This window comes from Hemitrygon akajei, chromosome 5 (assembly GCF_048418815.1).
Source record: "Hemitrygon akajei chromosome 5, sHemAka1.3, whole genome shotgun sequence".
Taxonomy (NCBI): Eukaryota; Metazoa; Chordata; class Chondrichthyes; order Myliobatiformes; family Dasyatidae; genus Hemitrygon; species Hemitrygon akajei.
The window spans coordinates 194,318,951-194,345,012 of NC_133128.1; the positions used below are offsets into that span (position 1 = coordinate 194,318,951).

Sequence of the window (26,062 nt, forward strand, 5' to 3'; positions counted from 1 at the left end):
ATTGGAGCAGGGGGCAGGGGTTCAGATTTCTGGATCATTGGGACCTCTTTTGGGGTGGGTGTGACCTGTATAAAAAGGACGGGTTGCACTTGAATCCCAGGGAGACCAAAATCCTGGTGGAGAGATTTGCTAACACTGCTGGGGAGAGTTTAAACTAGAATTGTTAGGGGGTGGGAACCGAACTGAAGAGACTGGGGAAGAGGAGGTTGGCTCACAAATAGAGAAACCTTGTAGACAGTGCGAAAGGAAGGATAGGCAGGTGATAGAGAAGGGGTGCGCTCTGACCTGGCAGAGAGGTTTGCTAAGGCTACTGGGGAGAGTTTAAACTAGAATTTTCGGGGGGTGGGAACTAAACTGAAGAGACTGGGGAAGAGGCAGCTGGTTCACAAATAGAGAAAGCTAGGAGACCATGTGTGAGGGAGGATAGGCTGGTGATGGAGAAGGGACGTGCTCAGACCGAAGGTTTGAGATGTGTCTATTTTAACACAAGGAGTGTTGTGAACAAAGCGGATGAGCTTAGAGCGTGGATCAGTACTTGGAGATATGATGTGGTGGCCATTACAGAGACTTGGATGGCTCAGGGACAGGAATGGTTACTTCAAGTGCCGGGTTTTAGATGTTTCAGAAAGGACAGGGAGGGAGGCAAAAGAGGTGGGGGCATGGCACTGTTGATCAGAGATAGTGTCACGGCTGCAGAAAAGGTGGACGTCATGGAGGGATTGTCTACGGAGTCTCTATGGGTGGAGCTGAAGAACAGGAAGGGGGGTCAATAACTTTACTGGGTGTTTTTTATAGGCTGCCCAATAGTAACAGGGATATCAAGGAGCAGATAAGGAAACAGATCTTGGAAAGGTGTAATAATAACAGAGATGTCGTGATGGGAGATTATAATTTCCCAATATTGATTGGCATTTCCCTACAGCAAGGGGTTTAAATGGGGTGGAGTTTGTTAAAAACACAAAATGCTGGCAGAACTCAGCAGGCCAGACAGCATCTATGGGAGGAGGTAGTGACGACGTTTTGGGCCGAACTCCTGATGAAGGGTTTTGGCCGGAAACATCATCACTACCTCCTCCCATAGATGCTGTCTGGCCTGCTGAGTTCTGCCAGCATTTTGTGTTTTTATTTATTTCCAGCATCTGCAGATTCACTTGTGTTGCCTTGGAGTTTGTTAAGTGTGTTCAAGCAGGTTTCTTGACACAACATGTAGATAAGCCTACAAGAGGAGAGGCTGTACTTGATCTGGTATTGGGAAATGAACCTGGTCAGGTGTCCGATCTCTCAGTGAGAGGGAGTTTGGAGATAGAGATCACAATTCTATCTCCTTTATCATAGCATTGGAGAGGGATAGGAACAGACAAATTAGGGAAACATTTAATTGGAGTAAGGGGAAATATGAGGCTATCAGACAAGAACTTGGAAGCATAAATTGGGAACAAATATTCTCGGAAATATATGAAAGAAATGTGGCAACTGTTCAGGGGATATTTGCGTGGAGTTCTGCCTAGGTACATTCCAATGAGACGGAATTTATGGTAGGGTACAGGAACCATGGTGTGCAAAGGCTGTAATAAATCTGTTCCAGAAGATTAGTTGATGGAGAAGATCCTGAGAGGCAGGATTATGAATATTTGGAGAGGTATAATATGATTAGAAATAGTCAGCATGGCTTTGTCAAGGGCAGGTCGTGCCTTACGAGCCTGATTGAGTTTTTTGAGGATGTGACAAAACACATTGATGAAGGAAGAGCAGTCGATGTAGTGTATATGGATTTCAGCAAGGCATTTGATAAGGTACCCCATGCAAGACTTATTGAGAAAGTAAGGAGGCCTAGGATCCAAGGGGACATTGTTTTGTGGATACAGAACTGGCTTGCCCACAGAAGGTAAAGAGTGGTTGTAGATGGGTCATATTTTGCATAGAGGTCGGTCACCAGTGGAGTGCCTCAGGGATCTGTTCTGGGACTCTTGCTCTTCGTGATTTTTATAAATGACCTGGATGAGGAAGTGGAGGGATGGGTTAGCAAGTTTGCTGATGACACAAAGGTTGCAGGTGTTGTGGATAGTGTGGAGAGCTGTCAGAGGTTACAGCAGGTCATTGATAGGATCCAACACTGGGCTGAGAAGTGGCAGATGAAGTTCAACCCAGTTAAGTGTGAAGTGATTCATTTTAGTAGGTAAAATATGATGGCAGAATATAGTATTAATGGTAAGACTCTTGGCAGTGTGGAGGATCAGAGGAATCTTGGGGTCCGAGTCCATAGGACGCTCAAAGCAGCTGCGCACATTGACTCTGTGGTTAAGAAGCCATACAGTGTATTTGCCTTCATCTATCATGGAAATGAATTTAGGAGCCAAGAGGTAATGTTGCAGCTATATAGGACCCTGGTCAGACACCACTTGGAGTACCGTGCTCAGTTCTGGTCGCCTCACTACAGGAAGGACATGGAAACCATAGAAAGGGTGCAGAGGAGATTTGCAAGGATGTTGCCTAGATTGGGGAGTATGCCTTATGAGAATAGGTTGAGTGAACTCAGCCTTTTCTCCTTGGAGCAAAGGAGGATGAGAGGTGACCTGATAGAGGTGTATAAGCTGCTGAGAGGCATTGATCGTATGGATAGTCCCAGGCTTTATCCCAGGGCTGAAATGGTTGCCACAAGAGGACATAGGTTTAAGGTGCTGGGGAGTAGCTACAGAAGAGATGTCAGGGGTAAGTTTTTTACTCAGAGAGTGGTGAGTGCATGGAATGGGCTACTGGCAACGGTGGTGGAGGCGGATACGATAGGGTCTTTTAAGAGACTCCTGGATAGGTACATGGAGCTTTGCAAAGTAGAGGGCTATGGGTAAGCCTAGGTAATTTCTAAGGTAGGGACATGTTCGGCACAACTTTGTGGGCCGAAGGGCCTGTATTGTGCTGTAAGTTTTCTATGTTTCTGTGAATGATGTGGTTTTTTTATTCGCTGCACATTGGGTTTAAGACAGTCTTTTTTTTCCATACATATGGGATTTTTGAGTTTTATTCACAAGATCACAAGACAAAGGAGCAGAAGTTGGCCATTCGGCCCATCGAGTCTGCTCCACCACTCCACCATGAGCTAAAAACTATTCTTCCATCTAGTTCCAATTTCTGGCTTTTTCCCCATATCCCTTAATACCCTGACTAATTAGATACCTATCAATCTCCTCCTTAAACACCCTCAATGATCGGGCCTCCACAGCTGTATGTGGCAACGAATTCCATAAATCTACGATCCTCTGGCTAAAAAAATTTCTCCTCATCTCTGTTTTAAATGGGTACCCTCAAATTCTAAGACTGTGGCTTCTTGTCCTGGACTCACCCACCAAGGGAAATGGCCTTTCCACATCTACTCTGTCCATTCCTTTCAACATTCAAAATGGTTCTATGAGATCGCCTCTCATTCTTCTATGCGCTAATGAATACAGTCCAAGATACCATATGACATATGCTCCTCATATGGAACCCCCTGCATTCCAGGAATCATCCTTGTAAATCTTCTCTGAACTCTCTAGCATGAGTACATCCCTTCTAAGATAGGGAGCCCAAAACTGCACACAGTATTCCAAATGAGGTCTCACCGGTGCCCCATAGAGCCTCATCAACACCTCCTTACTCTTATACACTATTCCTCTTCAAATGAATGCCAACATAGCTTTCGCTTTCCTTACTGCTGATCCAACCTGGTGGTTAACCTTTAGGGTATCCTGCACGAGGACCCCCAAGTCCCTTTGCACTTCCAATTTTTGAATTTTCTTCCCATCTAAATAATAATCTGCCCGATTATTTCTTCTTCCAAAATGTACAACCGTACATTTCTCAACATTGTATCTCATCTGCCATTTCTTTGCCCACTCTCCTAAACTGACCAAGCCTCTCTGCAACCTTGTTTCATGGCTACCTGTTAGGAGAGGAATCTCAACTTTGATAATAAATGTACTCTGAACTTGCAGGGGAAATCAAAAAGTCATTTTCGGGATTAAAACGAATAGGAGGAGAATATTTGAAAGTCACAATGTCCTGTTGTATTTTTTGTTAGTGCTGTTGGAGTTTTCTCTGGTTTGTTTTCTTAATAGAAATTGTTCCTTGTATGTCTTAAGAGGTTAACCGAAGTGATATTAAAATTAAAAAATTGTTTGAATCTGAAGCTTTTCTAAATAGTGTTGCTGTTTGTTGGTAGTCTGGATTGTTGAATGTCTTGAATACTTACTATATGTTAGATTGTAGCAGAAAATAAAACTGCTGTGGTTTCATTGTAATTTTTGGAATAATTAACGTTTTATCACCAACTGAAAGATACTCAGAGCAGTATCAATTATAGAATAATAAAAGTTCTTGTTTTACTCTATAATAAATCAGGCTAAAAATCACATTCTCTTAAACTGGAAATCCAAATTACATATTTGACATGAATAAATGCCTAGTAGAACAGATAAAATTGAACAATTAGCAACATTAAGATATTAAATTTTAACTTGGATATATCTGTAGACTAATTTGGTTGGGTTATCTGTTGCTTGTCAGCCTTGTGCACTGAATACAATGAAGTGAAGTACCTGTGGGTATTCATTTTAAATCTGCATAATTTTGCTTCCTATTCAGTAGAAAAGCAATGGAAATCTCTCTGAAAATATGCAAGGCCTCCTTCACATTGTTTATAAGGATACCACTTCTATACCAGCAATTTCAAATGCTTTGATTTCAAGTATAAATCACTTGCTTTGTTTGACCAAAATTATGTCTCCGGCATTTGTATGTACAAAATTAAATTTCTTTGTTGGGACAAGGCTGTTTAATTTGTGGTACTTGCAAATGAATGAATTTTATCAAAGCCAGTTAGATAACTTTTTTCCATCACCTTATTTCCCCAAAGTACTTTATGTCTTAATCTAAAACACATTAAACTAGTACTTTTAGTGATATTTTCTTGTTATACATAAAGTTTTGTCAGTAAAAGCAATAACTTGCTTCAATAACATGCTGACGAAGGGTGTCGGCCCAAAATGTCGGCAGTGCTTCTCCCTATAGATGCTGCCTGGCCTGCTGTGTTCCACCAGCATTTTGTGTGACATGCTTCACTGAATCTTTTCATGCAAGTTTGTATCAACATTGATTTTCTAATACTGGCTACATATGAATTCGAATGAAATGCTTTTTCTTTTGACACAACCAGTAATTAGCTTTAGACTATATTAGACTTTCTCACATTATTTCCTTACCTGTCCGTCACCTGCCTCTGATGCTCCTCCCCTTCCCTTTCTTCCGTGGTCTTCTACACTCTCCTATCAGGTTACCCCTTCTCCAGCCCTTTATCTCTTCCACCTATCAATTTTCCAGCTCTTCGCTATATTCCTGCCCCTTGCCAGTCCACCTATCACCTGCAACCGTGTACTTTCTCCTCAGACTTTTCATCTTTTTTTCTAGTTGTGATGAAGGGTCTCAGCCTGAAATGTCAACTGTTTACTCTTTTTATAGATGCTGCCTGGCCTGCTGAGTTCCTCCAACATTTTGTGTGTGCTGCTTAGACTTTATCTTTTGCATTTGTATTGGTATTTTTATTTAGATTTTTATTTAAAACTTATCTTCCATGTTTCACTAGTTTTCTTCAAACTTTAATTACTATCACTATCGTGACATTTTTGTATAAAGTTACATTGTGTGAAGTTGCTATGATATAACAAAGGTAATTTGAAATAGTTTTCTGATCACCAATTTGGCAATAAGATCCATGACTATATTTTTTCATATAAACATAATATTAGACCATAAGACATAGGAGATGAATTAGGCTATTCAGCCCATCAAGTATGTTCCTCCATTCCATAATGGCTGATCCTAGATCCCACTTTACCCTATACACCTGCCTTTTTGCCATATCTTTTGATGCCCTGACCAATCAGAAAAATATCAAAATCTGCTTTAAATATACCCACGGACTCCACTGGAGTCTATGGTAGAGCATTCCACAGATTCACTACTCTCCGGCCAAAAAAAAAATTCCTCCTTACCACTGTTCTAAAAGGTTACCCCTCAATCTTGAGGCAATGTCGTCTAGATCTGAATACCCCCAGCATAGAAAACATCTTCTCCGCATTCACTGTATCTTGTCCTTTAAACATTTGGTAGGTTTCAATGAGACTGTCTTCCCCCGCCCCCCCCCCCCCAGGCTGGATTCTTCTTCTAAATTCCAGTGAGTATAGTTCCAAAGCGGCCAAACACTTCTCATATGTTAACCCCTTCATTCCCGGAATCATCCTTCTGAACCTCCTCTGGACTCTCCAATGACAACACATCCTTTCTGAGATATGGGGCCCAAAACAGTTGACAGTACTCCAAGTGTGGCCTGACTAGTCTCTTAGTGTCTTATAAACTGTTATCTCCTTGCTTTTGTATTCTATTCCCCTTGAAATAATGGCAACATTGCAGTTGCCTTCTTTACCTCAGACTCAACCTGTAAATTAACCTCTGGGAGTCTTGCACGAGAACTCCCAAGTCCTGCTTCTCTGATATTTGAATGTTCTCCCCATTTAGTTAATAGTTTATTAACGTACATTTCCCAACACTGTATTCCATCTGCCACTTCTTATGCCCAGTCTTCCAATTTGTCCAAGTCCTGCTGCAATCGCATTGCTTCCTCAGCACTAACTATCCCCCCTCCACTTATCTTCATATCATCTGCAAACTTTGCCACAGAGCTATAAATTCCATTATCTAAATCATTGACAAACAATGTCAAAAGTAGTGGTTCTAATCCTGACCCCTGAGGAACACCACTAGTCACTGGCAGCCAACCAGAAAAGGCCCCCATTATTCCCACTTGCTGCCTCATGGCTGTCAGCCATTCCTCTAACCATGCCAGTATCTTTCCTGCAACGCTATAGGACTTTGTCTTGTTAAGCAGCCTCATGTGGCACCTTATCAATTGCCTTCAAAAAATCCAAGTAAGTGACATCCTCTTCCTCTCCTTTGTCCACCCTGCTTGTTACTTCCTCGAAGAACTCTTAACAGATTGGTCAGACAGGATTTCCCTTCACAGAAACCATGTTGACTTTGACTTATTTTATTATTAGTCTCCAAGTATCCCGGAACTTTATCCTTTATAATGGACTCCAACACTTTCCCAACCATGGAGGTTAGGCTAACTGGCCTATAGTTGTCTGTCTTTTGCCTTCCTCCCTTCTTAAAGAGTGGAGTGATATTTGCAATTTCCGGTCTTCCGGGACCATGCCAGATTCAAGTGATTCTTGAAAGATCATAACCAATACATCCGTTATCTCTTCTGTAACCTCTCTCAGGACTCTGGAATGTAGTCCATCCACCTTAAAACCTTTGAGTTTGCCTAGCACTTTTTCCTTTGTAATAGAAATGACACTCATTCCTGCACCCTGACATTTACAGATCTCTGGCACACTGCGAGTGTCTTCCACAGTGAAGGCTGATACAAAGTACTCAAACAAGAGAAAATCTGCCGATGCTAGAAATCCGAAGCAACACACAGAAAATGCTGGAGGAACTCAGCAGGCCAGACAGCTTCTGGGAAAAGAGCTACCTTATATGCCCTTTCCTTCCTTTTATGCATTCCTTAACTTCCTTTGTCAGCCAGGGTTGCCTACCCCTGCCAATTGAGAACAGCTTCTTCTGTGGGACATATCTATCCTGCGCCTTGTGAACTATTCCCAGAAACTTCAGCCATCCCTGCTTTGCCGTCGTCCTCACCAGTATCCTCCTCCAATCCACCTGGGCAAGCTCCTCTCATGTCTCTGACATTCCCTTTATTCCATTGCAGTACTGATACATGTGACTTATGCGGCATCCTCTCAAATTGCAGTATGAATTCAATCAGTTATGATCACTGCCTCCTAAGGGCTCCTTTATATTAAGTTCCCTAATAAGATCTGGGTTATTACACAGCACCCAATCTAAGATGGTCTTTTCCCTAGTTAGTGCTGCTCTAAAAAGCCACCTTGTAGGCACTTAACAAATACCCTCTCTTGCAATCTGACACCAATCTGATTTTCCCAATCCCCCTGTATATTGAAATTCCCCATTACAATTGTGACATTCTTATGGATAGGGGAATCAAGGGATATGGGGACAAGACAGGAACCGGGTATTGATGGTAGATGATCAGCCATGATCTCAAAATGGCGGTGCAGGCTCGAAGGGCCGAATAGTCTACTTCTGCACCTATTGTCTATTGTCATTACCCTTCTTACATGCCCTTTGCAAACTCAACCCCACATCTTGGCTACTATTTGGAGGCCTAGATATGTTTCCCATAATGATTTTTTTACCCTTGCAGTTTCTTAACTTCACCCACAAAGATTCAGCAGTCTGAACCGATGGCACCCCTTTCTATGCTTCCGTGCCTTTCCTTTTGATGCAAAGTATATTCCTAGATGTTAAGCTCCCTAATATGGCCGCATTTCAACTACGACTCAGTGATGCCCTCATTGTTGTACTAACCAATCTCCAATTGCCTCTTGAGTTAGATTTATGATATGCAAACACAACGGAATAACAGGGACAACAGTTCTCTGATAGAAAGCAATTTTGGCACATTTTAAAAATTAAGCTGAAAAGTGTAATTTAAGAATGAAACTTTGAAATCTGGTGTTTGTCATTTTTGGAGAGTTACTCTGAGAGCTCATTAATTTTTATAGTCATTCATTCGTTATGTGCTGTGTCATATGATGTTAGCAATTATGGTCAATAACGTGACTTCTACAGAAGTGGTTTGCCATTGCCTTCTTCTGGGTAGTGTCTTTACAAGAGAGGTCACCCCAACCATTATCAATACTCTTCAAAGATTATCTGCTTAGTGTCAGTGGTCGCATAACTAGGACTTGTGATATACACTAGCTGCTCATATGACCATCCACGACCTGTTCCCATGGCTTCACAGGATGCTACACCGTGTTGAAGGGTGACCTGCAGGCTAGCAGAGGGAAGGAGCACCCTACACCTCCTTTGGTAGAGAGGCATCTCCACCCCATCACCCCATGATTACTGTGCTTCTGTTAAAAACAAACAGTTTTGCACTGTTTGCCTTCGTTGCCGAATTGGTTCACTATAGTAATGTAACAAATTAATGTTTTGTTGTAAGTGATTTATGGTATTGAATTTGGCGAACTCAGGTATCCATTACTGTGCCATGCTTGAATAGAAAATGTAACAAGGCTAACATCTTAATTACATACATCACTCTAATTTTCTTGTTCTTTTGAAAAATGATTTTTTTTAAATCAAGGCAAAATCAAAATTATCCTTGATTTGTTTGCTAAATTTGAACCTTTGGATGCAGCTCATTGCTGAAAAGCTGGTATTACTGAATTTAAAATTAGATATATAAAATCTTAGGTAAGAAAAAGAATAAATATCTTCAGATTTTACCAATTGTTAATTTTTTGAAACCTAGAGCTAGTTGTTCTGAATTTAACTTTTTCTTTATTCTGCCTTTTTTCCATACAGGGTTTGTTGGACTATTTAATCTCCTGCTACTGTGGCCTGGGTTTTTCCTTCTTCATTATACAGGATTTGAGGTTTTTGAATTTCCAACCAGAACTGTATGGATGTACATCCTTATTAATGGTCTTATAGGAACAGTTTTGTCCGAATTTCTCTGGTTGTGGTATGATTTTTATTACAGCTTATTTTTGAATTGTTAAGACATGTTCACTTGAAGGAAAATGATCTACAAACGTTATCAAGTGTTTCGTAGTATTACACATCGCAGTCATAGAAACGAGCACAGAATCAGGCCATTCTGCCCATCGAAACCAGCCAAACCATTTAAGTGCCCATTCCCATCAACCTGCACCAGGACTGTAGCCCTATCATCCATTGCCTATCCAATCTTCTCTTCAATGTTGAAAGCAAGCTCATGTGCACCACTTGCAACTTGTTCCACACCCACATGATTCTCTGAATGAAGAAGTTTCTCCACATGTTTCCCTTAAACTTTTCGCCCTTCACCCTTAATTCAGTAAATAAGAATGAAGTAAACCTTCCATAATTCTTTATTTCCAAAGATCATTGTTATTTATAATGCATTTGGTAATAATGGACATAATTTTTTTGGAAGCTTTTAGTCACTCTTACAAAATTTGGGAATTACAATTTCTTTTGTATGACAAGTCAGCAAATACTGTTTAGCTACATGTATCTGGTGATATCTCTACCATAATCCTGTAATTCATTGCAATGATATGTCAGAGAGATCTTTAATTTGATCACAGGCATGTGGAACCTTGCTTGTTGGTCTCCAAATTGTGTTTGCCTTCATATGCATCAGACTATCCCTCTGGACAGCACATTTAAGGTTATATCCCCTTGCCCCATTACACAACTGCCACCAGTGGTATGGGTCAGCAGTGATGATGAAACATAAATGAGATCTGTTTGGTTTCCAAGATAAGGCTCTGCTGGCAGTGCTGCTACAAGCAATTCTCTCTACCATTTCAACAGATTACATCTGGTGAGCATTCAGTATTCCAGATAGGTCAGCAAAGATATTATTGTATTACTGGCAGGTAAATGTATATAGTAAGAGGTTAAAGTAATTCTCACTGTGGCGTCTTGGTTGTTCTGCTAAAGCTCTATGATTTTCTCTTGCATAAATGTCTCTGCAATGCAATGGCTGTAGCAATCAACTGTTTAGCATTTTAATTGATCAGCTTCATTATCATTCCATTTTGCATCCTAGCATCTCATCAGAAACTCTAGCTTCTTCTATGTGGTCTAAGCCTTTCTGCAACTACCCAAATCTCTATGGCATTCCTCTAGTTAACAAGCGGTAATTGCGATGTTCAGGTAAAGCTTCAGAGTACATGAATGCTATTACTTCAGGAACTTTTTCTTTGTTCTTTATAGTTTTTTTTCTCTCTCGGAAGCCCTGACCTGAATTTTAAATGGCTGCTACATGAGTTTGCAAGTTTGAGAAAATGACAGTGCATCTGGAAGCTCTACCCTAGGGATTTCCATATCTCGACTGATGTTTTAGTCTGTGTGTAATCAGTATCATCAGTGAGGTAGTTATCAATTTTAGTTGGTCAGTTAGAGGTTTTTAGTATGAATTTGAAATACAAGATGAAGGTCTGGAACATTGACAAGGACATCTGGCACAGATGTCTCAACCTCACAGCTGCTTCCAAGATGGCTTTTAAAAACATAATGTGTGTCATGTTGTAAGGTGTAAACATACCAGATTATTTTGAAAATTCCATAGATACCACAGATGAGGAGCTCTTATCTATTCAGATTACCCAATGTGTCACTGATACTGAGTTTTTTTTAGCTGAGATCTATGATAAACAACAACAGCAACAACGTAAAGGTGCAGTTCTACAGCAGAGCAGGAATCATCAAAGGGTTGCAAATCACAAGATGCTAAACTTATCACCCATAGAGTACAGGCATTGGTGAAGTACAGGCTTCATTGATTGTTCAATCTTATAGCCAGCCAGCCACAAAAGCCAAATGGCTACTTACTTACCAAAGCAGGCTATAATGTTAACTTTATGTGCAGAGAAGCCAATCTGTAGTTTTTATAAAGTCCCTGGAAATCTGCTGCTCAGAACGCTTCCCATTAGTTAAGGACAAAAACATCTTTGTTTCTTAATTCTAAACAGTATAATTAGAAGTAGATTATTACAAAATGTCTGCTCTCCCCAGTAGTACTGATGCCACTCTGATTCCTTTCTTCTCTTCCTTATCTTTGCATTTAGGAATAATTAGAGCAACACTTCGCTGGCCACTTCATTAGATACACCTATATACCTGCTCATTTATGGAAATTTCGAATCAGCTAATTATGTGGCAGCAACTCAATACATAAAAACATGCAGATATGGTCAAGGGATTCAGTTGTTGTTTAGACTAAACATCAGAATCTAGTCACTTTGACTGCGGAATGTTTGTTAGTAGCAAATGCGGTGGTTTCAGTATCGCAGAAACTGCTGATCTCTTGGAATTTTCATCAACATCAGTCTCTGGAATTTACAGAGAATGGTGCAAAAAGAAAAAATATCTAGAACAGTTCTATGGGCAAAAACGCCTTGTTATGAGAGAGGTTGGAGAAGAATGGCTAGACTGGCTGATGCTGACTGGGAGGTGACAGTAACGCAAGTAACCATGCATTACAGTAGTGTTGTGCAACAGAGCATCTGTGAATGCATAACATGTTGAACCTTGAAGTGGATGGGCTACAGCAGCAGAAGACCATGAACGTAGTCTCAGTAGCCACTTTATTAGATGTAGGTGGTGCCAAACAAAGTGGTCACTGAGTGTATTTTGATGCTTCACAAGAGCTCTGTCAAATAAATAAAATTAATACACAAGGGCTTATTAGGGTAGATGATCAATAGTTTAGACTCTTTCCAAGTAGATTATCTTTTTGAAATTCCTAAAGGAGAGTCTTAGCAACTGGGCTGAGAAGTGTCAGATGGAGTTCAACCCAGATAGCTGTGAGGTGTTCATTTTGGTAGGTCAAATAGGATGGCAGATTATGCTATTAATGGTAAGACTGTTGGCAGTGTGGAGGATCAGAGGGATCTTGGGGTCCAAATCCATTGGACACTCAAAGCTGCTGCACAGGTTGACTGTGGTTAAGTAGGCAAAGGGTGTGTTGGCCTTCATCAACCATGGGATTGAGTTCAAGAGCTGAGAGGTAATGTTGCAGCTATATAGGACCCTGGTCAGACTCGGAGTATTGTGCTCAGTTCTAGTCACTTCACTACAGAATGGATGTGGAAACTATAGAAAGGGTGCAGAGGAGATCTACAAGGATGTTTCCTGGATTGGGGAGCATGACTTATGAGAATAGGTTGAGTGAACTCGGCCTTTTCTCCTTGGAGTGGCGGAGGATGAGAGGTGACCTGATGAAGGTGTATAAGATGATGAGAGGCATTGATTGTGTGGATAGTCAGAGGCTTTCTCCCATGGCTGAAATGGCTTACACAAGAGGGCACAGTTTTAAGGTGCTTGGAGTTGGGTACAGAGGAGATGTCAGGGTTAAGTTTTTTACGCAGAGAGTGGTGAGTGCGTGGAATTGGCTGCCGGCATTGGTAATGGAGGCAAATGCAATAGGGTCTTTTAAGAGACTCCTGGATAGGTACATGGATCTTAGAAAAATAGAGGACTATGGGTAACCCTATGTAATTTCTAAAGTAAGTACAAGTTCAGCAAAGCATTGTGGGCCGAAGGGCCTGTATTATGCTGTAGGTTTTCTATGTTTCCAACACACACAAAACACTGGAGGAACTCAGCCGGCCAGTTGACATCTATGGAAAAGTTTATCCCTGTCAAGGCCCACCAATAGTTTTTTGCTAGCATTAAGCTTTTGATCAATTGTTGATCATGGGAGATAAATTATGAAATCATACATGTATTCAGTTCCTGGTGAATGCTTGTCAGTCCTCATTTCAGTGCTTTATTTGATATGTAGTGTTGGTCACTTTTTACAAGGGTGCAGCCTGTGATACCCTGCTATCTGCATTAGACCATATTAGAGGCAGACTCCACCAGTTTCTCTACCAGCAACACAGTGTAGCAAGACACTTGGGAATACATAACATACTCTTCACAATGACCTTGTTTATTATCAGGAGCAAAGATTTAGAATCTATATAGAGTCCAAGACCTTCCGAGTTAAACTTTTTCCCAAACCTACTGTGCTCACTTTGTGTAAGAGTTACTAGGAAAAAATCCAGCCTGCCTTAGCAGTCCAACTGAAGTGCTTAATGGTTCAAAAAGCCTTGCATTAAGACTGCCATCTCCAGTGACTGAGCACCACAAAACTCTGTATATTTGCAGCATCCCTCTTCTACAACTGTAAAGTGTGTGATAATTGGAGAACCACATCCGGTTATCTGCCATTCTCTTCTGTTCTTTATTTTCTTTCCTAGCAAGGAGAAAAATAGACACCTATGAATGAACGTATTGAAAAATAGTGAATGGAAGGATAGTAAGCTGTTGTTGAAAGTGACTGAAAAAGAGACATTAAGATAAGTTTAATAGTTATTGGTGAATTAACAAATAGGGATATGAGGAATTGCACAGAAAGACAAATGGGTATATCTGCAAATTAAATTGGTATGTATGCTGGAGTGTGGTTGAAGGACTGGATTAATACAGCCATCAAGGTGGATGGATGTGTTACTGCATACATCTTTGCTGTGATGATTAATATCATTAATCTGTGTTCAGTATTGATTACTGAACAAATTGAGCGTAGCACTATTTTTGCTATTTTCCTTTCTTCTAACTCCAGAATCCATTTTAGACGTAGAAAACCTACAGCACAATGCAAACCCTTCGGCCCGCAAAGCTGTGCCAAACATGTACTTACTTCAGAAATTACCTAAGGTTACTTGTTGCCCTCTATTTTTTGAAACACCATGTACCTATCCAGGAGTCTCTGAAAAAACCCTATTGTATCTGCCTCCACCACCGTTGCCAGCAGCCCATTCCATGCACTCACCACTCTGAGTAAAAAAACTTACCCCTGACATCTCCTCTGTACCTACTTACAAGCACCTTAAAAACTGTGCTCTCTCGTGTTTGCCATTTCAGCCCTGGGAAAAAGCCTCTGGCTATCCACACGACCAACGCCTCGCATCATCTTATACATTATATATTATGTTTGCAATGTCCCTTAAACTCTAAAGTTCTGATGAATTCTTGCATGTTGCTGCTTCACCCTTTTAACCTAAATAGTAGAAAACCTGGAAATTCTGTGTTTATTGAAAAGACTGAAGAAGTTTTGCCATTCAACAGATCATGATTGATAAGATCATTGGTCTCAATTCCATTTTCTACCTGTTCCCCGTAATTTTTGATTCCTCTGTGATCCAGAAGTCTACCTATCTCAGCCTAAATTATACTCAGTGGCTCAGCATCCAAAGATGCACAAAGAAAAAGCTACAGCCAGATTTATTTCTGCTACAAGGTTTTCCCAACCCTTCTCAGTTCCTCAGAAACACCTCCTTCAGCTTCTGTAATTGTAGCCAGCCAGTGGTTTAGTGGCATCTGCACTGGAATTTGAGGCAAATGGTCTTGGGTTCGAATCCGGCCGGCTCCTTGCATCTTTTCCATCTGTTCTGGTTTGAGCGTTGAGCTAGCAATTCGGCTTCATAAAAAAACAGACAAATTCTAAAAAAACAACAAGGTTGCTGCCTAATGTGCCACAAGGTGGGGGGGGGGGGGGTGCGACCCTTTAGAACAGAGGTAAGAAGGAATTTTCCTTTAGCCAGAGAGTAGTCAATCTGTGGAATGGTCTGCCACACACTGCGGTGGAGGCCGAGCCCGTGCATATATTTAAGGCAGAAGTTGATTGTTTCCTGATTGGTCAGGGCATCGAAGGATATGATGAAAAGGCAGGTGTATGGGTTGAGTGGGATCCAGGATCAGCCATGATGGAATGGCAGAGCAGGCTCGATGGACCGAATGGCCTAATTCTGTTCCTATATCTTATGGGCTTATAAGGCATGGAAAGAATCAACTGATGTAATGGCAACTTAAAGTGAAGCTTTGTGCTTTTCAGAAACCAGCTCTCTTGGTTTCAGACATTCACTGCTGATCATTATCCTGTGGTCTGGTTAAATGGATAGGACTCTTGCTGCAGTAGACATTTCAAACTTCAGAGTAAATTTATCAAATTACATATATGTCACCATATACAACTCTGAGATTCATTTTCTTGTGGGCATATTCAATAAATCTATAATAGAATAATAACCATTATAGAATCAATGAAAGACCACACCAACTTGAGTGATCAACCAGATGCAAAAGACAATAAACTGTGCCAATACAAAAAGAAAGAAATAATAATAATGAATAAATAAGCTCTAAGTATCAAGAGCATGAGACGAAGTGTCCTGGAAAGTGAGTCCATAGGTTGTGAAGCTATCCCCTTTGGTTCAAGAGCCTGATAGTTGAGCTGTAATAATTTGTAAGGTCAAGCCAACATACACATAATATGACTAATACTTCAGTACAGTACTTTGGGCATGCTACATTTTTGTAAATCACTTTGTTCGAAACACTAAGTTAAACCCCAATGTTCCAATGTATAAAATTCTGTTAACAATATTTTAAATGAAAGTAAAACCCCTCATGATGTCTTTGCAACATTAATATCTTACAAAATGCCAAAAAATACAAACCAATTGATCTGTTATCTAATTTCATTGTGTGTGTTAAATCTATGTACACCATAACTTTAGAATAAGTATTTTATTATACGGAGGTCAGGGAGCATTGTAAGTTAACGCATCATTCTGACTTCTAGGGTTAAACAAGAATATAATTTAACCTGTGCAAATTTATAATTTTTATATTTAAAGTGAATTTTATTTTTCAGGGGCTGTTTTCTCACATCATCGCTAATTGGTACACTTGCACTAAGCCTCACAATACCACTTTCCATGATAGCAGACATCTATATGAGAAAGGTAATTCATTCTGTTTTCAATGCATGATCAATACCAGAATCTTGTCAAAACATTCACAGTACAGTGGCTAGAAAACAAGACTCATTATGTATATTTTCATTAATCTGCTGAATTGTTGTTAGGCTATGTTTGATGATGGATATCAGCAAATATTTGTTCTAAAGAAATTGCTCACTTCTAGTTAGTTTGTTCATTTGGGGCACAGATCTGTGTACTTCCATTGTATTTGTGACATTTTAGGCCTATGTGTTGCTACTACAGAGGGCTCTAATGAAACACTTGAATTGAATTGACTTTATTTCATACATTCTTCACATATATGAGAAGTAAATATCTTTACGTTACGTCTCCGTCTAAGTATGCAATCGTAGTAAGTTATAATAAATAGAACAGTCAATGTAACATAGGAATACACTCAAATCAGTGTGAGTTAATCAGTCCGATGGCCTAGTGGAAAAAGCTGTCCCGGAGCCTGTTGGTCCTGACTTTTTTGCTGCAGTACCGTTTCCCGGATGGTAACAGGTGGAATAGATTGTGGTTGGGGTGATTCGGGTCCCCAATGATCCTTCAGTTCCTTTTTTCACACCTGTCTTTGTAAATGTCCTGAATCATGGGAAGTTCACAAATACAGATTTGAGAATTTTTGTAAAGAGTTATCAAAGTTCATTTGGGTATCTCTTGTCAAAACCTCCTTTGAAATTACTATGGAGAAGCATAACACTTAATAAAAGAGGAATTGTATTATGGAAGAGAATACTAAGGCATACCATTAGGAAATTAGTAGCTGCAGGGTTGGAAGTAGTTAAACAAGTGTAGTTTGCCTGACTTTTGACCCTATAGAAATCATGACACGTGCAAGTTTGTTTTCCTAAATATGGTGTGCAGAGAAATATAATTGTTTCTACTCTGAAGTTAAGCAAAAATTATAAATTGAACTCGAGATTTTGCAGATGCTGGAAATCCAGAGCAACACACACAATATGATGGAGGATCTCAGCAAGTCAGGCAGCATCTATGGAAATGAATAAACAGTCGACATTTTGGGCCAAGACCCTACTTCAGGACAGGAAAAGTAAGGGGAAGGCACCAGAATAAAAAGGACAAGCTAGAAGATTCTAAATGAAGCTAGGTGGGTGGGGGAAGGGGACTGGCTGGAGGTGATTGGTGGAAAAGGCAAAGGGCTGCTGAAGAAGGAGTCTAATGGGAGAGAAGAGTAGACCATGGGAGAAAGGGAAGGAGGAGGGAACCCAGGGGGAGAAGATAGGCAGATGAGAACAGGCAAAAGGCCAAAGTGTGGAATAGAAGAACAGGGAAGGGGGAGGGGAAAGAAATTACTGGAATGGAAAATCAATGTTCACGTCATCAGGTTGGAGGCCACCAGGATGGAATATAAAATGTAGCTCCTCCACCCTGAGAATGGCCTCAACATGGCGGAAGAGTAGGCCATGGGCTGACAAGTCAGAACAGGAATGGGGATAGAAATGAAAATGGTTGGCCAGTAGGAAATTCTGCTTTTTGCAGATAGAGTAGAGATGTGCTCGACAGAGCGATCTTTCCCCCAATTTACATCAGGTCTCACCAACATAGAGGAGGCCACAATGGGAGCACCTGATACAGTAAATGATCTCAACAGATTCACAGGTGAAGTGTTGTTTCACATGAAAGGACTGTTTGGGAATGAGCAAGGAGGTGAATGATCAGGTGTAGCATTTCTTCACTTGCAGGGATATGTGCCTGGAGAAAGTTTAGTGCAGAGGGGTGAATAGACAAGGGAATCATGAAAGGACTGATGTCTGTTGGAAAGCAGAGAGTGGGGGGGGAGGAAGGTAAGGTAAAGATGTGTTTGGTGATAGGATCTGAGTGAAAATGGTGGAATTTGTGGAGAATGATGTATGTGTTGGATACAGAGCCTCATGGAGTGGTAGGTGAGGACAAGAGGAACTCTATCCCTATTAAGGCTGTGGAAAGATGGGCGAGCACAGATATTTGGGAAATGGAGAAGAGGCTGAGGGCAGAGTCAATGATAGAGTTTGGGGAAGGCTGTTCTTTGGAAAATGAAGATGTCTCTGATGGAAAGCCGCATCCTAGGAACAGATACAGATGTGGCGGAGACAAATGGACTGAGAAAAGAGAATGAACTTGAAGCTGGTCTGCTGCTGGCTGAGCATCTCCTTGCTCCGAACATTTGTTTTTGTTTCTGGAAAAGATTTCTTTATAAATTTGCAACAAGGACAGCTTTATTTTAACACAGAGTTCTGATAGAATCATCAGAGTTGCAGTCTTGTTATTTGTAGGAGATTTATAACACTGTAAAATCTTGTCTGATCTAACATTAAAGTGGAAATTGGATTACTATCCATTGAGATAAATGGCCCGATAGTTCTAAACAGTACAGTTCCAATTTGGACAAACATGATCAGTGAAGTTTCAGGAGCTCCTGTACCCCATGAGTATTAATGGTCCTATTTGAGATGTTATAAATAGCACGTTTAGGTAAGGCATGAAAGATAAGTGGTTATATTATTTTTTAAAGGAATGCTTGTCACTTTGTAGAAGAGGTTAAAGAATAGGGTGCCACTGTAGCATAGCAGTCAGTGCAACGCTTTTATAGCTCTGGGCTTTTGGAGTTTGGAGTTTAATTCCAGTATCCTCCAGGTGCTTTGGTTTGCTTGCAGAGTCCAATAACTTATCCTGGCTTCCCAGTCCTGAAGAACGGTCTCTGCCCAAAACATTGACTGTTTATTTATTTCCTGGCCTGCTGAGTTGCTTTAGCATTTTGTGTGTGTTGCTCTGGATTTCCAGCATCTGCAGAATCTCTCATGTTTACGGTGTACCGGTTAGTGGGTTAATTGATCATTATAAACTGTCGAGTGACTGGGCTTGGGTTTAATCAGTCGGTTGCTAGGCAGTGTAGCTCGCTGGGCAGGAAAAGCCTATTGTATCTCTAAATAAAATAAGTACATTTCAGATCAAAAAAATTCTTTTAAGCAATATTAATTATAAAGGAAATATCAAATATAATAATATTGCTTCTAACTAGTAGACTGCTGTACTGGAGCACATTCAGTTTGGTTTTCCAGTGGTAATATTAAGCTATGGAGAAGTATCAGTTGATGAAGGAATCAAAAAATAACAAATAAATAACGAAGGAAGTTAGGTAATGGCCAGACTTACTTTAATAATATTGTTCAACTGAATAAGACCGTACTTACCTGGGTCCATAGCCAAAGCTTTGACTGGTATAGCTTCTCTCCTCCTTTTACTACCTTCTGCTTTTTCTCCCACTTTTCATCTACACGCAGATGCTCTTCTTCGAAAAGAATAGAGCTAGTTTCCATATTGTATGTTGATCAGACGTAGTCTGCATCATCACAATTCTCCCTTTGTCAGTAAATAGGTATTGTTTTGTTTTTCATTATTGGGTGAGCAGGAGTGTCCTCTACTTAAATATTAGGAAGGAGAAGTTTGTTTCCATCCTGTCTTCATGCCAAGCATCCATTCTCTGAATTAAAACTATAAACATTGAAACAAAAACAATGAAATGAAAAGGCAAGACCCTTAATGTTGATAAGCTTCGGGTCCAAGTTCATAGCTCCCTGAGAGTGGATACACAAGTCAATAAGGTGGTTAAGAAGGCATATGGCATGCTTGCCTTTATTAGTCAAGCCATTGAGTTCAAATGACAGGAATGTCATTTATGTTGCAGCTTAATAAAACTTGCATCTGAAGTAGTGCATACAGTTCTGGTCACTCATAATTATAGGAAGGATGCTGAGGCTATGCAGAGGGTGCAGAAAATTTATCAGGATGCTACCTGAATTAGGGGTAATGTGCTATAAAGAAAGGTTGAACAAACTTGGTTGTTTTCTCTGGAGCAGAGGAGGCTGAGGGGAGATTTGATAGAGGTTTATAAGATTATGACAGGCATAGCTAGAGCAGACGGTATCTTATTCTAGAGGGCATACATTTAATGTGTGGGGGGGTAACTTCAAAAGACATGTGACGGGATAGTTGTTTTTCTTTACAGAGAGTGTTGGGGGTGTGGAATCTGCTGTCTGGGGTGGTGGTAGAGGTAGTTCAGGGAATTTTAAGAGAAGGCACAGTGTGATCACGGGACTGTCGCAGCAGGAGGAGGAGCGAGGGGCTCGGGAGAGCGCTGAGTGCTGGGAAGCAGCTGAGGTGAGTGTGCTTTAAAAGGAGCGTGGAGGGCAACTGAAGGGTTAAATAGAGTGTTGATTAGAGCAAGCGACTACTTGAGATATTTGGCAGGGACAAATAACTGCAGAGGAGCAGCCAGTGGTGTGAGCGGCTCAGGGTAGGAGTGGAGCTTTGAGGCTTTGGCTCGAGAGACTTCGGCAAACAGAGGCTGAGGTCAAGCTTGCTCCCAGTGAGGTAAGGCTGGGTAAGTTCCTTTAATTAATTTAATTAACTTAGGAGTAAGGTAATGGAGGCAGCAGTTAGGGCAGTCGAGTGTTCTGTATGCAGTATGTGGGAAGTCAGGGCGAGCACAGCTGTCCCTGATGACTACACCTGCAAAAGATGCATCCAGATGCAGCTCCTGACAAACCGTGTTAGGGAACTGGAGCTGGAGCTGGATGAACATCAGATCATTCATGAGGCAGAGGCAGAACTAGACAGGAGTTTCAGGGAGATAGTCACCCCTAAAAGTCAGGAGGCAGGTAGCTGGGTGACTGTCAGGAGAGGGAAGGGAAATAGACAGAAAGAGCAGAGCACCCCTGTGGCCATTCCCATCAACAATAAGTATACCATTTTGGATACTGTTGGTGGGGACAACCTACCAAGAACAAGTTGTAGTGGTTGTGTCTCTGGCACCGAGACTGGACCCTCAGATCAGAAAAGGAGGAGGGAAAAGAGGAGAGCAATACAGGCAGTCCCTGAGTTACGAACGTCCGACTTACAGACAACTCATACTTACAAACAGCCTGCCATAAAGCCTATTATATTAAAAATTCATCACGTCCACCATTTTAAGTCGGATCACATTGCCGTTAACACTGTGTCGAGTCTGTAACTTTGTATTTGGCTTAAATTTTTCATAGCAAGATTCACCCTGACCCCCCTTTTCCAGTCAGCACCGCCCCTACTTGTCCCATTTAATCTGTCTCAGTGCGGGTGGACTTTAGGACCCGGCAGAGCTCGGGACCTGCTGCCCACAGCTATTGCTGCTGAATCCGCAGTATTTCTGTTCTGTTGACAGAAAATGATCACGATTGAAAATAAAGTGGAAATAATAAAGTGATCAGAAAGAGGTGAAATGCCATTGGTCATTGGAAAAGCATTAGGCTACAGTCGGTCAATGATCAGAACATTTTTAAAGGATAAAGCGAGAATAATGGAGCATGTGAAAGGCCCTGCCCTGATGAAAGCTACAATTATTACTAAGCAATGCAGTGGTTTAATTATTGAAATACATACGTTTCTTAAGTGTTTTATATGCATAGAAAGGTAAAATATATACTATTTATTAAGACCAATGTTTGACTAACTGACGCTAAATGATACTGGATGTACCTGTTCCGACTTAAAGACGGACTCAGGAACGGAACTCATTCATAACCCAGGGACTGCCTGTAGTGATAGGGGATTCAGTAGTTAGGGGGACAGGTAAGAGGTTCTGTGGGAGAGATCGAGAATCCCGGATGGTCTGTTGCCTCCCTAGTGCCAGGGTCCACGATATCTCAGATCGAGTTCTCGGTTTTCTGAGGAGGGAGGATGAGCAGCCAGATGTCATGGTCCATGTTGGGACCAATGACGTGGATAGGAAGGAGGAGGAGGTCCTGCAAAGAGAGTTTAAGGAGTTAGGTGCAAAGTTGAAGGACAGGACCTCCAGGGTTGCAATCTCAGGATTGCTACCTGTGCCACGTGTTAGTGAGGTTAGAAATAGGAAGATAATGCAGCTAAATGCGTGGCTAAGGAGATGGTGCAGGAGGGAGGGCTTCATGTTTCTGGACAATTGGGCTTTGTCCCAGAGAAGGTGGGACCTGTTCTGATGGGATGGTTTGCACCTGAACTGGAGGGGGACTAACATTTTGCGGGTAGATTGCTAGTGCTGCTGTAGGGGGTTTAAGCTAGATTTGCAGGGGGAGGGGAACCAGCATGTTAGAGCAGATAGTGAGGTGGAGGAGGATAAAGGTCATGCAAGGACTGCATGTATAGACAGACATCAAAGGTTTGTACTTGATAGAAATGTTCTCAGGGGCATCTATTTCAATGCAAGGAGTATTGTAGGTAAGGCAGATGAGTTTAGGGCGTGGATTGGCACGTGGGATTACGACATTATTGCTGTTAGTTTAATGTTCCGGGATTCCGTTGTTTCAGACGTGATGTGGGGGTGGGGGGGGGAGGAGTGGCATTACTAGTCAGGGAAAATATCACAGCTGTGCGTAGACAGGACAGCCCGGAGGACTTGTCTACAGAAGCTGTATGGGTGGAGCTGAGGAATGGGAAAGGTGTGATCACACTAGTAGGGTTGTATTATAGACCTCCCAATAGTCAGAAGGGATTGGAGGAGCAAATCTGTAGAGAGAGAGCAGACCGATGTAAGAAACAGAAAGCTCTAATAGTAGGGGATTTGAACTTTCCACATATTGACTGGGACTCCCACACTGTGAAAGGGCTAGATGGCTTGGAGTTTGTCAAATGTGTTCAGGAAAGTTTTCTAAATCAATATATAGAGGTACCTACGAGAGAGGGTACAATACTTGATCTCCTGTTAGGGAACCAGACAGGTCAGGTGACAGAAGTATGTGTAGGCAAACATTTTGGGTCCAGTGACCATAATGTCAATAGTTTCAAGTTAATTATGGATAAGGATAGGTCTGGTCCTCGAGTTGAGGTTCTAAATTGGCAAAGGGCCAATTTTGTGGAAATGAGAAAGGGTCTAAGAAGAGTGGATTGGAATAAGTTCTCTGGCAAGGACGTGTTTAGTAAGTGGAAGGCCTTCAAAGGCAAAATTTTGGGAGTGCAGAGTTTGCATGTTCCTGCCAGGATTAAAGGCAAAGTTAACAGGCATAGGAAACCTTGGTTTTCAAAGGATATTGTTGATCTGGTTAAGAAAAAGAGAGGGTGTATAGCAGGTATAGGCAACGAGGAACAAATGAGGTACTTGAAGAGTATAGAAAATGTAAGAAAATACTAAAGAAGGAAATCAGGAAGGCAAAAAGAGGACATGGGGTTGCTTTGACAGACGATGTGTGAAGGTAAACCCAAAGGGTTTCTACAAGTATATTAAGAGTAAAAGGATAGTAAGGGGCAAAACTAACCCTCTAGAAGATCAGAGTGGTTGTCTACGTAAGGAGCCTCACGAGATGGAGGAGATCTTAAACAGTTATTTTGCATCAGTATTTACTCAAGAAACTGGCATAGCGTATATGGAAGGAAAGGAAACGAGCAGTAGTGTCATGGAACATATAGAGATTAAAGAGGAGGAGGTGCTTGCTGCCTTACAGCGAATAAAGGTAGATAAATTCCCCAGGCCTGAAATGATCTATCCTCAGACCATGAGAGAGACTAGTGTAGAAATTGCAGGGGCCCTGGCAGAAATATTTAAAATGTCCTTAGCCACGGATGCGGTCCCGGAGGATTGGAGGGTATTCCATTGTTCCATTGTTTAAAAAAGGCTCCGAAAGTAAACCAGGTAATTACAGGTCGGTGAGCCTGACATCAGTAGTAGGTAAATTATTGGAAGGTGTTCTGAGAGTTTGGATATACAAGTATTTGGACAGCCAGGGGCTGATTAAGGATAGTCAGCATGGCTTTGTGCGTGGTAGATTGTGTTTAACGAATCTTGCAGAGTTTTTCGAGGAGGTTACCAAGAAAGTAGATGAAGGAAAGGGTGGGGATGTTGTCTACATAGACTTTAGTAAGGCCTTTGACAAGGTCCCACATGGGAGGTTAGTTCAGAAGGTTCAGACACTAGGGTATCCATGGAGAGGTTGTAAACTGGATTTGAAATTGGCTGTGTGGGAGAAGACAGAGAGTGGTAGTGGATGATTGCTTCTCAGACTGGAGGCCTGTGACTAGTGGTGTGCCTCAGGGATCTGTGCTGGGACCATTGTTGTTTGTTGTCTATATCAATGATCTAGATGATTATGTGGTAAATTGGATCAGCAAGTTTGCCGATGACACTAAGATTGGAGGCATTGTGGTCAGCGAGGAAGGCTTTCAAAGCTTGCAGAGGGATCTGGGCCAACTGGAAAAATGGGCCAGAAATGACAGATGGAATTTAATGCAGACAAGTGTGAGGTATTGCATTTTGGAAGGACAAATCAAGGTAGGACATACACAGTAAATGGTAGGGCACTGAGGAGTGCGGAGGAAAAAAGGGATCTGGGAGTTCAGATGCATAATTCCCTGAAAGTGGTGTCACAGGCAGGCAGGGTTGTAAAGAAGGCTTTTAGCATCCTGGCATTCATAAATCAAAGTATTGAGTATAGGATTTGGGATGTTATGGTGAGGTTGTACAAGACATTGGTGAGGACAAATTTGGAGTATTGTGTGCAGTTCTGGTCAACTAACTATAGGAAGGATATCAGTAAGATTGAGAGAGTGCAGAGAAGATTTACTAGGATGTTTCCAGGTTTTCAGGAGTTGAGTTACAGGGAAAGATAGAACAGCTTAGGACTTTATTCCTTGGAGCATAGAAGAGTAAGGGGAGATTTGATAAAGGTTTACAAAATTGAGGGGTATAGACAGAGTAAATGCCAGGAGGCTCTTTTTATTTAGATTAGGAGAGATAAATACGAAAGAACATGGTTTTAGGGTGAAAGCGGACAGGTTTAGGAGGAACATTAGGGGGATCTTCTTCACTCAGAGAGTAGTGGGAATGTGGAACGAGCTGCCATCTGACATGGTAAATGCAAGCTCACTCTTAAGTTTTATGGCTGATTTCGGGAGCGAAGGCAGTTTTTACTACACGGGACAAAAGAGTGGCAAGACTATGCAGGCGTGTGACGTCAACCGGTAGAGCACGAAAGGTTTAAAATAAGATTGCCATATCCAGCGGGCAGTGGAATGAGAGGCAGCTGAGTGATAGGGCTTTGGCTCAACGGGCTTAGGCCGTAACAGGACAAGGTTTACCTGTGTTCTTTGCGGAAAGGAGGTAGTATGTGTGTGAGGCCCATTTTCTGTGCTCGGTGTCAGATGTGTGAAGAACTGGAGTCTCCCAGCCTCCCGGACGGCCACACACGGTGTGTCGAGCTGCAGCTCCTAAGGGAACGAGTTAGGGAACTGGAGATGCAGCTCAATGACCTTCGCCTGGTCAGGGAGAGCGAGGAGTTGATAGAGAGGAGTTACAAGCAGGTGGTCACACCAGGGCCATGGGAGACAGACAAGTGGGTCACAGTTGGTGGGGGGGGGGGGGGGGGGGGTAGGGGAAGAGTCAGGTACTAGAGAGTACCCCAGTGGCTGTACCCTTGACAATAAGTACTCCCATTTGAGTACTGTTAGGGGGGACAGCATACCTGGGGGAAGCAACAGTGGCCGTGCCTCTGGCACAGAGTGCGACACTGTGGCTCAGAAGGGAAGAGGAAGTCAGCAGTGATAGGGGACTCTATAGTTAGGGGGTCAGACAG

General features: G+C 41.7%; 1 protein-coding gene across 4 annotated transcripts in view; it reads left to right on the forward strand.

The window, feature by feature from the left end:
* LOC140728603 (solute carrier family 35 member F5-like) overlaps window positions 1–26,062 on the forward strand; it is a 177,998-nt gene that overhangs the window by 126,027 nt on the left and 25,909 nt on the right. For all 4 annotated transcript variants that reach the window (XM_073047585.1, XM_073047586.1, XM_073047587.1 and 1 more), the window contains 2 exons: window positions 9,487–9,646; window positions 16,379–16,469. In XM_073047585.1, coding sequence (XP_072903686.1) covers window positions 9,487–9,646; window positions 16,379–16,469 — 251 coding nt within the window. The remainder of the gene's footprint in view (window positions 1–9,486; window positions 9,647–16,378; window positions 16,470–26,062) is intronic.